Source organism: Mustela erminea, chromosome 15 (assembly GCF_009829155.1).
Source record: "Mustela erminea isolate mMusErm1 chromosome 15, mMusErm1.Pri, whole genome shotgun sequence".
Taxonomy (NCBI): Eukaryota; Metazoa; Chordata; class Mammalia; order Carnivora; family Mustelidae; genus Mustela; species Mustela erminea.
In genome coordinates, this window is record NC_045628.1 from 15,504,009 (window position 1) to 15,518,176 (window position 14,168).

The 14,168-nt window shown below is 37.4% G+C and overlaps 1 protein-coding gene across 3 annotated transcripts in view; it reads right to left on the bottom strand.

Moving 5' to 3' along the window:
• Nucleotides 1–2,611: 2,611 nt before the first annotated feature.
• GPR180 (G protein-coupled receptor 180) overlaps nt 2,612–14,168 on the bottom strand; it is a 29,418-nt gene continuing 17,861 nt past the window's right edge. Inside the window, exons 4-9 of one of the 3 annotated variants that reach the window (XM_032314903.1) lie at nt 13,077–13,257; nt 12,886–12,935; nt 9,945–10,102; nt 6,753–6,944; nt 4,623–4,700; nt 2,612–3,451 (exon numbers count right to left, since the gene is read on the bottom strand). In XM_032314903.1, coding sequence (XP_032170794.1) covers nt 3,293–3,451; nt 4,623–4,700; nt 6,753–6,944; nt 9,945–10,102; nt 12,886–12,935; nt 13,077–13,257 — 818 coding nt within the window. In that variant the 3' untranslated portion in view covers nt 2,612–3,292. Of the gene's footprint in view, nt 3,452–4,622; nt 4,701–4,781; nt 4,830–6,752; nt 6,945–9,944; nt 10,103–12,885; nt 12,936–13,076; nt 13,258–14,168 lie in introns of those variants that run through there. The other 2 variants (XM_032314904.1, XM_032314905.1) reach the window with 2 other exon arrangements.

Consider the following 14,168-nt stretch of genomic DNA (forward strand, 5'->3'; position numbering starts at 1 on the left):
AATTTCAAACTTAAAAAGAGGCATAAGACTAGCATAGAGAATGCCATTATCCAATTAACTTCCCTTCCCTTCGCAGAGAAGGGACTTTGGTGGGCAGGGCCACTCCTCCATCTCCTGGCGTCCTATGCGAACAACACTCCCAGAGGACAACAGGCACGATGCCATGGGGGTTGTGCAGAAAAAGCTGCCCAAGGGCGGAAGCAGGAATATTCCTTCGAGAACTTCTGCAAGGAGTTCAGGCTACTGTGCTTCCACAGTAGTTTTCAGATTTCACAGGAAAACCGATCTTGTTACTTGTCTCCATTCTCGAATTCATGTTGGTCCAAAAACCAGTATTACCTCTTAGATCTAGTGTCAGATTGATTGGTTACTGCATTACTTCTCAAAACCAAACAGAAAACCTCAAAGATTTGATACCAGTGAAGCTATTCAAAGAGAATGTTATTCAAATAATTCCAGAGACTAGGCAGAGTCTCCTAAGGGAAACAGGCAGAAGGGCCACCGTTCATATTACTGTATACGTTCCAGTCTCTACATTCCAGTTGGCCTTACACTTACAGATCCTGTTGTTTCAACAGACTTGGCTTACGAGTTCAGACCACAGAAAACCTTCCTAAAACAAACTCTTCTGTCTAGATTCTCTCTCCCTCTAGCTGAAAGCCAAGATTCAAATATTGAAATGTGCTGAGGTCCATACTTACAGATAGATATGCAAGCTCATTTCTGACTTTAGTACAATTCCTTAAAGTCAACAGCTAAAATTAACTACAGATGGCCATGCATTTTCACTAAAAACATGCACACCTAATAGGTGCTCATTAAGTCATGAGGGTAAAAAGTAGAAAAGTGAAAGAGAAGTCTGGTGCTTTAGAGAAATCATTTTTTCTTATACTCAGGTAAAGGGGAGCTCTGCTAGCACAGCAGGGCTCAGTGACAAGAGGAAGTGCTCGACGCACAGTAGACTTTCAGTTAGGTAGGAGCTAATATTATTACATGTGTCAATAAAGGCAAATATTTTCTACACCTTCCTAAGAGAAAAAACAAAATGCATCTGAAAAAAAAGGAAAGAAAAAGAGCTCTGGACACAAGCATTCATCTTCTTTAAGAAAAATATAAAAACATATTTTAAAAAAGCATGATCTGACAGAACAAAAAGTAGGAAAGTTTCAATCTTTAATGAGAGTTTGCAGTATATCTTTACCCCTCACGCTCCGTGCCGACAGAGCTCCATGTAAACGTTCAGCAAGAGAAGAGCGCACGCTGTGCCACGACTTACGGACTATAAATTTTCAGCTCTGATTACTAAATTTATTAACAATGTTTTCTACGTTATATGTTCATTATTAACAATCGTTTTCCTTCATTTAACAATGGTTCTTGAATAACAAAATAAATTATCAACAAATTCAACCATAAATTAAAAAATAATAAAGTAAAAAAAAAAAAAGACCTCATAAGTCTCATATACGCAAAACCAACACATCTCCTGTATTTGGATTACAGTTTCTATGTTCTTTGTGTAAGGTAACAGAAAAATTGTTCCCTATTTCTACGGGTGCCAAGTTCACAAAATTTATGAAAAGGTTTCCCCATCTTTGTTCCGTTTAACTCACAGGCAGTACCTGGGGTTATGAGTGAGATGTGGGAAAAGAAAAGGTCATGATCACACAGCAGATCATGTAAACCTAAAATATACCTCACACTTCCTAGAGATAACCTGTAGCCCTCCTTTATTAAATAATTTACAAAGACCCGTTAGAAGGATGACTTCATGAGCAGGCTGACCTCTGTCACTCTGTCAGTTTGCTACTCATGAACATATATATTTTGCCTTTAAAATGAGACAGAATACTGTTCATTTCCACGGAGACTAGGTGTAAGGTAAGAACAAAGACGAAGCCATAAGTACTTACAAGTTACACTGTGTTATTTTAACTATTTCATTAAAGACTTTAATTACCAGGTCAGTGCACCATTCCTTGCTTAAAAATGTAATACCTTTGGAAGTAGATAAAAAATATTAAAAAAAAAAAAAAAAAGCCAGATGTAGAAATGAAAAGGCCTGAACAGCACGACACGCAGAGTAGTTTCCAGTCAGTTACCACCAACGGGAATACTCACTCTATACAGCGCGTATTGACAACTGTTTAGCAATTCTTTAAACAGGCACTTGATAGAGTATTTTGTCGCTAGCATACTCAATACTGGGGCATCACATACACACAAAAATATGGCTTTATTACAAAGGATTCAAGATGGCAACTACTTAGAATCCAGTGCCAACACGGATTAGAACAAATCCAGTGAGTATTTTGTTTTTCAATTATTCATAGAAAATTTAATCCTGATTAAGTATCCTTGGGCAGGAATTCATGGGTAGTTGATGACTGAAACCAACATTTATGTGAAATGCTTCTGTTAATTTAATCTGTGTATACGGCTTAATTATGATTGGGGATTCAATGTAAGAGAAATGAATTATATCGGGATTAGAATTTTAGTACCATATCACAAGGTACGTTTTTCTTCTTTCTTTTTAAACACGTAACCCTGCTTGTCCCTTCACCTAAGTGCTCAGATTTTAAAACTCTTTATAAGGAACAGCCAATAGTAATGTATCTAAGCTTTATTTTTCATAAATTATATGTCAAAAACCCTTCGCTAATCAAGCCAGAACCTGAACTACAGCCAGAAAGTGATAGAAGATAGAGAAAAACCTACACACAAATAAAGAAAACACTTACTCATTTAGCTATAAATACATTTTATATTCACATTCTGAAGTAATCTCATTTTTAATTCCTTTAAACTCCAATATGAAATGCATTTTCCTTAAAGCATAAAAAGAAGCAGTTTTTAACCAGTGTTACACTGATTTGGAGTCATGGGAGTTAGTTTAGATATGTACAAGCAAGTAATCATTTAACTGATTACTCTGCATAAGACTATCAAACCTGAGTTAACTATTGATATAAGATGATGAAGCATCACAAGTGGTGAATCTTTTACCAAAATATCATGTAATTCTTTTTCATCTTAATTTCCACAGAGAAACTGCATAAGTCACCTTAGAACAACACACTTTCTTGAAAGTTTATTAAACATATTTCAAGACATTTCATTTATTACCTTTTTTCAGTTTGCTACTGCTTAAATGCAGCTGTATAAATACCATGCTCTGCCTTCTGGGTTCAGTTTTTCATACCAAAAGTATGAAAAAAAAAAGTCACTGTATTTGGATCCTTATTGCACTCTGAAATCAATTCACTTTTCCTTTAAAGAAAATCAAGTATCAGAAGTGAGGCCGACTTTTGTGTCCAGATGATATGGTCAGTGGTAGTGTTACTGAAGAAAGTGAAGAAACTTCCCAGTATAGACTATGGGACAGAAAGAGTCTGTAGAGAATAACCATGGAAACAGACTGGCAAAGGATAACACCTATTGTTATAACCTGGAAAGAAAAGAAAGGGAATGCTTTGACTGCATGCAAACAGACAAATTACATTCAATTTATCATGAACCTATATCCGTACCACTTACATACAGAGCATATATACACGTACCCTGCTCTGGCCTTTGTCTTTAACATGGGTAAGTTTTACCAAAGAAACTTTCAGTAAGAAAATACGACTAACATTCAGAACTATCATCATTCAAAGGCAAAATTTATTCAAAAGTTAGTTTACAGACTCCAAAATAAGACACATTCAGTTTGCTAAAGCATTTTCCCCTCAGGGTGCACACACTACAGAAGGTGGGAAGAAAAACCAGGTTCAGGGCTGATCTGGTAGGCGGAGTAGGGCATGACCCACCTGAATCCTGAAGAGTATTCTAAAAGCTCTCTCAAAAACTCTCAAGTTGCGGGGTGCCTGAGTGGCTCAGTAGGTTAAAGCCTCTGCCTTCGGCTCAGGTCATGATCCCAGAGTCCTGGGATGGAGCCCCGCATCGGGCTCTCTGCTCAGTGGGGAGCCTGCTTCCCTTCCTCTCTCTCTGCCTGCCTCTCTGCCTACTTGTGATCTCTGTCTGTCAAATAAATAAATAAAAAATCTTAAAAAAAAGAAAAATTCTCAAGTTGCTTCTTTCTGTAGACTACCTTCCTACCTGTTTCCCCTTTGTGAATACCTCAGGCCCGAGAGCCATCTGTGTGTGTTCAAGGCCACACTGCACTGCTTGGGAGCGGTGGCTGGCAAAGCACGAGATGATGGAGCCGCTGACCTAAGAAGACAGCAGCTGCACGATCAGGTGCGGCATCCTTGTGCACGGCACTCTGGTCTGTGTCTGGTGCAGCCACTAGGTTGACTTTTCACAAATCTACCCTGGTTTTTAACCACTGTGTTGTAAAAAATTTTAATCAATTGTTCTTAACAAAGATGGATCATGAACAAATTTATAAAAACAGTGTTACAAAATACGCTGAGATAATAAAAATGATTCTCATCATTTTTTAATTAGCTAAAATTGAATGTTTTTCTTTCAAAGTTTTAATTTATATACTCACCAGTTCAATTATCTTGTTTCAAAGAACTCAGAAAACCTGGTACGTGGATAAATAGGGCTTTTCTACTTTAATCATTTGTTAATAAAGACAATAAAAAACTCTTGGGATCAGGTGTATTACTTACCTTATCTCTTTGGTAGTCACTAAAAATGACAGAAATACATGCCAGACCTGGATGGCATAAAAACCACAAGATACAGCCCTGAAACAAATGACAAATAAGTAAAATGAGTACAGCTGTGTGTTTATTTCCAGAATATGCCAGATAAAAAACATTACTAACCTCTTTAGGAGGTCCTGATCGACCTCAACTGGTCTTTAAAAGTTCTATCTAATAAAATGTAAAAATAAATTTGCTATTGTTATGATAATGTTTTGTTTCTAACCAAACTCAGACTTTAAATTTTATAAATCTTATATACACATTTTAATATATTACATTGTATATATTATATTAAATATTTAAACATGAAAATGCATTAATATAACATTAAAAATTGAGAAAAGCAAGGTACAAATGTGTAATATTCCCATAAAAAGAAAAAAATACGAATTGCATGTAGAGATACACAAAGAAATTCTGTAAGAATACCCAAAACACTGACTAATAGCAGTGGCCCATTTGTGGGTTAACATATGAGAGTAGAACTGGGCAAGTAAGGATGGGATACCTTTTAACATTATACTCTTCAAGCATCTCTTTTCTATTTTTCCAAGAGCTACCATGTGTTTTCATTTTCAAAATTAAATTTTAAGTAAAAGAATAAGTTAATAAAATAGTAGCTGTGGAGATGCTCAGTATGTTGAAGATACAGGAAAAAACATGATGCTAAAAAAAAATGTGTTTAGGGGCACCTGGGTGGCTCAGTGGCATAAGCCTCTGCCTTTGGCTCGGGTCATGATCCCAGGGTCCTGGGATTGAGCCCCGCATCGGGCTCTCTGCTCCACGGGGACCCTGTTTCCTTCTCCTCTCTCTCTCTGCCTGCCTCTCTGTCTACTTATGACTTCTGTCTATCAAATAAATAAATAAATCTTTAAAAAAAAATGTGTTTAGCATGCTACTGTTTGTGTTGATAAGGGAGAGAATACATAGGAATATTTAAAATTCTCTAGGAAGGTAAGTTAGGAATTAATAGCAGTGATTATATAAGAAGATAATATCTGAGTAGATGGGAGAGATGTAAAGAATATGTTTCTTTTTAAATATTTTCAGATGTTTGAACCCATTTAAAAAGTTAGATTAACACCTATAAAAATAATTCTTTTAAATTCAAGAAAAAGTTCAGAACAAAAGAGGAAATTTAGTTCTAAAACACCGTAAATATCTTTCTGGACAAAAAGCACTCCCGTCCCTGTGCAAAATTCAAACGCGAAACGGCGTTCTTCTTGCCTGTGTGGTACACAGACAGCGGACGCGGCTTCCTGGGGCTGCCCGAGCAGCTCGGAACTGCTCATGGCTGGGACAGGACCCTGGTGCTTCTGCCACCGCCGCCTTGGAAGGCGGAGCCCTGGGCACTCCGATGGGGGTGGGAAGGGGCCACTGACGGAACAGCTTATCTGAATGCTGTTCTGAGGCACCAGGATGAAGGCACATGGATTCCCTCAACCTGAGAGAGAACCAGAACCTTCTAGGGAGGTAGGCTCCTGCAACGTTACTCTCCCAAATTCTCTCATCTTTTCCTTTGTTAAATGGGTAGAGAAAAAAAAAAAAATTCAATTTGCTTTAAGATCCCACCTGTACAAGCACATAGAAAGGAGGAATAAAGTCAATGCGACCTCACACGGAGGTGCTGAAACACAGTATGTCCTCAGTGTCCCGCTTCGTCTGCGTATGCCGCAGAGAGCTCCTCGTGGTTAGAAAACACTGCCACTCTGATGGTAACAGTTCACAATTAATAAGTGCTTTTTGAGAAATGTAAACTGTTTTCTAACTTATATTTTTAAAACCTTGGATACTACAGGAAAAAAATGTGAAATTCCTATTGATGAAGAAATTATGTATGACCCAGGCAAAACTGACCTATCTAAGATTACACGGAAACTACTATTTCATAGGTTCTGTAAAATGGGATAATAATATCTACACCTCATAGGCTGTAAAGATTAAATGAGTTAAAGAACATGAAGGGCATATCTTTGTGCTCTAACGTGTCAGAAGAGCTTAACCAACATCAGCATGGGGTTGCTTAACCTTCCCAAAACAGCAGAACAAAGCTGATAATCAGAAGAAGCCATTTTCTACCCAAACCCATACTTTGGCAAACGTGATGTAAAACTCTCTTTTTAGCGTGCTTCTCTCCACTGTGATGATCTGGTAGAGTCCACAGCCTAATGACAATGCTAGGCAAATCCTTAAAATGATTAGCAAGATCCCTGCTAAGTTGTGATGCGAATGGTAGCTGTGAGGACTGGTATCTTCGAACTGTTCCCAGAGCAGCAAAATACTCTGCAAAATACAATATTACATTTAGAGAAAAAAAAAATCTTGTCTACTCATATATACTTTATCAACTCTTTTCAAACATTCCCTTAAAGAGTATATAAACATTCCTAAGAGGTTCTATGATTTACCAGACTATAAATGCTGCTGAGTAACAAAGCATAGGTATTAGGCACAGACTTTTCCTCCCTGATCCCCTAAGCTAGAGAACAGGGATTTTTATCAAAATCACATACAAAAGATAAAAAATGCAATTGGGACCACAATTCAAGTAAGACATCTCTAAAGATGAAAATAAGCTGGGGCGCCTGGGTGGGTCAGTGGGTTAAGCATCTGCCTTCGGCTCAGGTCATGATCCGGAGGTCCTGAGATCGAGCCTCATATCGGGCTCTCTGCTCAGTGGGGAACCTGCTTCCTCCTCTCTCTCTCTCTCTCTGCCTGCTTCTCTGCCTACTTGTGATCTCTTTCTCTGTGTCAAATAAATAAAATCTTAAAAAAAAAAGAGAATAAGTTAAACCATTAAGAGAATAAACCTAAATTTTCTTCTAAATCTCTCTTCCTTCAGCACCATATTAGGAATCAAAATTAATTTTGAATTTTGAATACAAAAAAGTTTGAAATTTGAATAAAAAAATGTATTCAAGTCCATCATCTCAGGATAACTTTGAAATTATCTTGGTACCTTCTGTAATCCAGAAGTGAGTAAGTCAGAATTGTTGATTTTAGATGTCACTCTCCAGTATAAAGGGGAGAGAGAGAGAGAGAGAGAGAGAGAAAGGGTGAGACTGTGTATTTTTTTTTTTTTTTAAGTTGAGAGAGAGAATGAGTACATGCACACACACAAGCAGTGGAAAGAGGCAGAGGGAGAGGGAGAGAGAAACCCCAAGCAGGTTCCACATCCAGTGTGGAGCCCAACAGGGGGTTCAAACCGAGAACCCTGACATCATGACCTGAGCCAAAATCAAGAGTCGAATCTTCAAGTGACTGAACCAGCCAGGTGCCCTAAAGGAGAGTATAGCTTTAATATTCACTATAAGTACCCAGGCTATTCATGCATAATGGCAGTTACTCATCCTTTTGTTTGCTGACCCCCCCCCAATATTGTTACCATTACAGGAGAAAGCTCAGCAGTTCCTCATTAGCCCTTCTACTTATTGCTGTTCAGTAGAAACACTTTCCTTCCATCTTTTCCAAACACAAATTTTCAATCACAAATTACTATGATGTTTTTGCCATCACAGTATCAGTAGCTCTGTGTATCCTTCATTTGCCAACTCAGCCCTCAGAATGGTTTTCAGTGGCTTCCAAAGAATTCAGATTGAAACTCAGTCATTAAATCCAATTCTTAGACATTACAGGGTTTGTCAGCAACCCCTTCCTCTTCTTACTCTCAGATCATCTATCCTGGTCTTAGACCTACCTGGGCTCCTCGCCCATGCTGCACACACGCATTTCCTCCTTAGGCTGAATATTTGCTCTCCATTACTGAAGTGTTAGTTCTTCACTTCCCCAAGTTACTATACCCATACGATTCCTTAACCTCTACTTCTAAACTTAACTTCTGCAGTGAAGAAGTGCTCTTGTACAACTACTATCTCCTCGTATCTATGTGAGGTGATGGATATGTTAACTAGTCTGATTTTGGGGATCATTTCACAATGTATACATATATCAAAACATCGAGTTGTATACCTTAACATGTACAACTTTTTTTGTTAATTATACCTCAATAAAGCCAACAAAACCCCATCACTTGCCATGATTCACATTTTTACATATTCAAAATTCTACATTTTCCTGATGTGTATACTAACATGTGACCTGTGGAAAATAGGCATGTATTTATGTAGTCATGTGTACCTCATCTGGGTGGTTACTGAGAACCAGAGCTTATATAAGCTCTAGAGCAGTGTCATAATCTCAGTTCTCAATTCATATTTGTCTATGATAATGGATTCAAATTATAATGAAATAATAAAAGTTCATTTCTTAAGAAAGCTCTTTATTGAGAAATGAGAATTTGATGTTATTAACACTACTCTCCATAAGCCCTAGATTAGAAACAGTAAGTTGGTAGAATCTTGCCCTTATCTTAATCATTTCTAACACAGTGCCTTAGAAAGGCATTATTTCCTATCTAAATATCATCACTTGTGACATGATCTCTTTCTAACCCAATCATGAAATTCAATACACCTATTTCACTTGGCACCTACTATACTAAATACATACTATGAGTACAGAGATGAGCAAAGCACAGGACTTATCCTTAGTTAATGAATTTTTCACTCTAATGTATTAAGATTTAGATTATAATGTCCTTTGTAGAGCCCAGGTACAGATTTCATTTTCATCTACAGCTAATGATGGTCACAAACTCAGTATAAATTTTTGGTTATATTTTCCTTAATAATTTTTATAAAATCCATTGCACATAGGCATATGGAGATCCTAGAATAGAAGAAAACAAACAAAAAAAGGGCTAAGAGGACTAAATTTTCTAAAAGACTAAATTCGATCTTGGACTTGTTTTCAAAAACTAGATCCTATTCATTCTTATTCCATTTTTTGCTTTTTCATTAACCTCAGATTTCCTTTGAATTCTTTCATGTATAAAGTAAGAGAACTGGACCTAAAAATCCTTGCCCATGGATGAATCTCAAATTCACTGATGTACTCATTTAAAATGTTAAGTTTTTACTATGTGTTAGAAATTATGAAAGAAAGCTATTAAGTAGGAAATGAGAATCTATCCTAATATTAAGCATTCTGCATATTTAAAATAAGTTGATTGAAAGCTCAAAGTCAAGTAAATTATAACTAAATTCTGCAATCGACATATACAGCACTCAATATTGTATGTACATTATTTGATATGTCACTCTTTAAATTCATGCTTTAAAATGACAAATTCTTCATGGGTCCCGTTTCACTTTTCAAATGAGGTTATGCTCAAGGTTACAGTATTGTATATTCGAAGTACAAACACTGAGTATCAACACTCACCTGTGTGACGACAATGAACACTGCAATGCCTGTGGATGCGGGAGTTGAATCCCACTGGAGAGGTCTGCTTTGAGACTTCTTCATTCTGACTATCGTCCAACCCATGCACAGACTCAGAAGCAGGTATAACATTTGAATTTGGGACGCAATGTCAAAAACTAATGGGAAATGAAAACCAAAGTCAACCAAGTTTTCATAATACAAAGGATTAGGTCCTTTCAGCACTGAGAATATAATTATCTTTTTAAACGCAAAAAGATAGGTATTTTCGAAGAGAAGTTGATAAAATTCAATAATAAGAAATATTCAAGTAGAACTCTAAAAATTAAAATGTTGCCACTAATTTTGTAAACATTTCTGAAAATAGAACAATGGCAATATTCCCTTTCTCTCTCTCTCTCTATATATATCTTTATTAAGACCAACTTTAAATCTGACTGCTCATTAAAATAAACACATTTTAAAAGTAATTTCTGCAATGTGGACAATACTAGTATCATTTCCAGGTCTTTATTTTTTGATGGTTGAACTCTATAATGTGACCTCATTTTCTAAAATTATTAATAAGAAATAGCATGACAATAAAACACATGGCTGCTGTAACATTCAAATTTGTTGGCTTTAGTGTTAAGAGTCCCGGGGACGAATGAAACGCTCCGTGCGTTAGTGTGATGCGCCACCACGTGGCCATCACCGACACTGCAGGGAAGACTGCTACTTTAACCCATTGAGCCACGCAACAAGACCACCCATCCAGTTCCCCATTTGGAAAAGACAACAGTCTATAAATACTCTAAGTTCCACACATTTTTATTTTGGAAACTATTATTTATTGATTTAAAAAGAGATGATCACTTTCTCATAGGGTATTCTGATGTGGATTTTGGAATAAACGTGATTAAAATTTAACAAAGTGAAACTTTCTTCAAATTGTCAGCTGCACCTTGGACATCTAAGACTTTCACTTATTTTATACAAAGCTATTTTTGCCGAAACAGGTAAAAGTAGCTGTACTATAATATACTAAAAAGCTGCAAGCGTAAAACCTTTTAATGATACACCTTTTCACATACATTTTTTACCATTTTCCCTCTTCTCTGCCACCCAAATGAAAACTGGATACTCGCATTTATGCTTATATATTTGTAACAGTGAATTCTGATAATGAATTGTTACTACGTTGGAATGGTACAAAATGTCATGGCCTTCCAGATCAAGCACAATTTTCTTTCATCACAGGTTGTAAATGACTGTGATGCCAATTATTTTGTCAAATATCTCACAAATACATACTCAGTTACTTAAAGAGCTCACTCAAAGGAATAGTCCTGCATAAGTTGCTAATTAGCAAAAACAATACCTGGGGGGCTCTTTCCTTTGTATACTAAGACACATACTGACAGAATACCGTAACTGTATGTATAGGTAGAACCCTGCTTACCTGTCACTGAAAAATACCCAGTTGTAGATAAAATATACACATCACACAAAAATCCCACTCTTTGTTATTTTATTAACAATCTTGACATTTTAATCATTTAATAATCAAACCTGCTGTTGGAACACCAAAATTAATCAACATTCATTGTTAGTTTAATGAAAAGAAACCTTTTAACTTTTAACCTGCAGTGAAGATGCCAGACAGCCTCAAACAGTATTCTGTGCGCAGCAGCACTGACAAACATGCAAAAGACCCTGATTATAGTACTGGCTTCCACTGATGGGCTTTTGTGTGCTTTGCCTTTCAAAATGCATAAGCTAAATTATTTCTTAGGTTCTGTTCAGCTTTAAAATTCTATGGTTCTCGGGCGCCTGGGTGGCTCAGTTGGTTAAGCGGCTGCCTTCGGCTCAGGTCATGATCCTGGAGTCCTGGAATCAAGCCGCACATCGGGCTCCCAGCTCCATGGAGCGTCTGCTTCTCCCTCTGACCTTCTCCCCCTCTCAAGCTCTCTCTCTCTCTCAAATAATTGAATTCTTAAAAAAAAAAAAAAAAAATTCTACGGTTCTCTTAAACATCCTGAGTGACCTAAGAGACAAGAGCAGGAGACACCAGAGCTCTCAATACTGTTCAAAAAGGAGAAGCAACTCTTATTCGTGTTGAAGAGGTGACCAGTACACATCCTTTGCAGTAGAAAAACAAAGGTTCTAAGAGGTTTCAAATCTTAAAATAGGCAGCAAGATGATAAATGGATCCGAGATCATTACAGAGATGACCATGAGCTACCCTATTAAATAGAGATGAGACTAGAAGAGAACTATGGAACTATTTCAAAAAGTAAATCATAGAATGGTTTCATATTCAGAATCTCCTTTTTTAGAGTAAATCTTGACTATTTTTCTGGGACTAAAAATGGCATTATAGATTATGGAAACTTTTAAATATTTTCCCCATCACGCTTAGTTGGAAAATTACATCATCAAAGTTCTTCATATAAATAAAAGAACGAAGCTGTGAGGTCAGTTCCATGACAGGTATCATATACTCTCTGGCTTTGATTTCTGTGTCAGAAATAGTCAAAAAAGGGAAGAAAGTAGGAAAACCACCTTCAGCTTTGGGCTCAGAACACTTGGCTCTGAGTCTGGTGTCTCCCACGCAACAGCTGCTGACATTGGGAAATGTGCTTCCGGTCAATGACCCCAGATTCTTTACGTGCAAACTAGGGATAAACGTCTCTACTTCACTGAGTTTTTATTGAGGTAAACTGAGAGAAGGCATATAAATATGCTCCCGAAACAATGAAGAATGACCCTCGTTACGTATTATCAAGAAGAAACTAAACCGGACAGACGGGAACGGAATCTTTTCATTTGGGCTGAATTGTACCCAACCCTGGATAGAAAAGCTGTATCGGGATGAACATAATTTACAAAAAAAGCAAAACAAGCCAGAAGCAGATAGCGAGTTTAGGTTTCAAAAAACACATCTCAGAAAGATACTCACATTCTGCCAAAGTTCCCATCAAAGGTATGCCTATTCCATCTTTGGAGTAACTGAGAAAGTGAAGAGAAGAGTATTAGTGTAACTTACAAATGCGCAAAGATGGTTCATAATCAAAGCAAGCATAATTTTGGCGAACTAATTAGGATTAATTAGATGTAATGGTGAACACAGCTTTAGTGGTTTCGAGTTACCTGGAGAAATGAATATAATTAGCTAAAGCCGAGGCGGCTTGCAGCAGCAGCGCGGTTGTCAGAACCTTGAGGATCACGTGCATGGGCCCTCCTTTCTTGATAGCCTGCCACAGTGACTGAGCGTAAATGCAAGCAAGCACAAAGTACACCAGGACTAGGAGGAAAAAGAACTCATGTAACCCTGTGAAGAGAAGAAAGGAGTTTGCTTCAGTACAACAGAGCCAGGGACAGTGTGGGGCTGTTTTCAAATCTTCCCTCAGTATATTTCTAGAACTTGGCATTTTAACTGGAGTCATTGCATTCACTTGTGTATGGAAAAAAAGGAAAACTGTTAAAATGTAAACAATTTTTTACTTTGGGATAAAGATTTAAATCTAAGAAGACGGGTTAAACGAAAGAAGGTAAAGTCAATCTATAAGAATCATCGTGGTCGGGAGATCCTAAAAACTAACCATAAGAGCACAGTTTCGTTAGAAGACAGTAAATTAAAACCAGGATTTTAGCAGTTAGACATACTTTATACTCCCAAAGTGGATTACTTTAGTGTGAAACTCAGGAACAGATTTGGTCAACAATAGTTTAATACACCCTGACGATGGTTCTCAAGGTGCCATCTCTGCACCAGCAGCAAGGAACTCGTTGGAAATAGAAATGCACATTCTTGGGCCTTATCCCTGATCTACTTTATCAGAAATTCTGGGAGAGGGGAGTAGCAAGCTATGTTTTAATAAGCCCATCAGGTGATTCTGATGCAAAAAACAGCTCTGGAATGTACCATGACCTTACATTTCCGGTTGGACAAAGTTTCAAAATACCTGTTATGACCAGAGGCCCCTCCTGAAGAAAACTGTCAGCTCTTGTCAAAGAGGAAATCCCACGGAGACCATGAGACTCCATTCCCAGTTGACTGAAACTGTAATACCTAATCAAACGGCCACCAACCCGAAGACCAGCCACTGGCCGCCAGACTAATTTGGTTCTCAAAGATAAGTCAGGCTAATCATATTCTCTCAGGAAATGACACCACAAAACATGGAAAGAATCAGGCAACAGAAACTGAAGTTGAAGGGAGCCGACGTTGGGACAGACCAA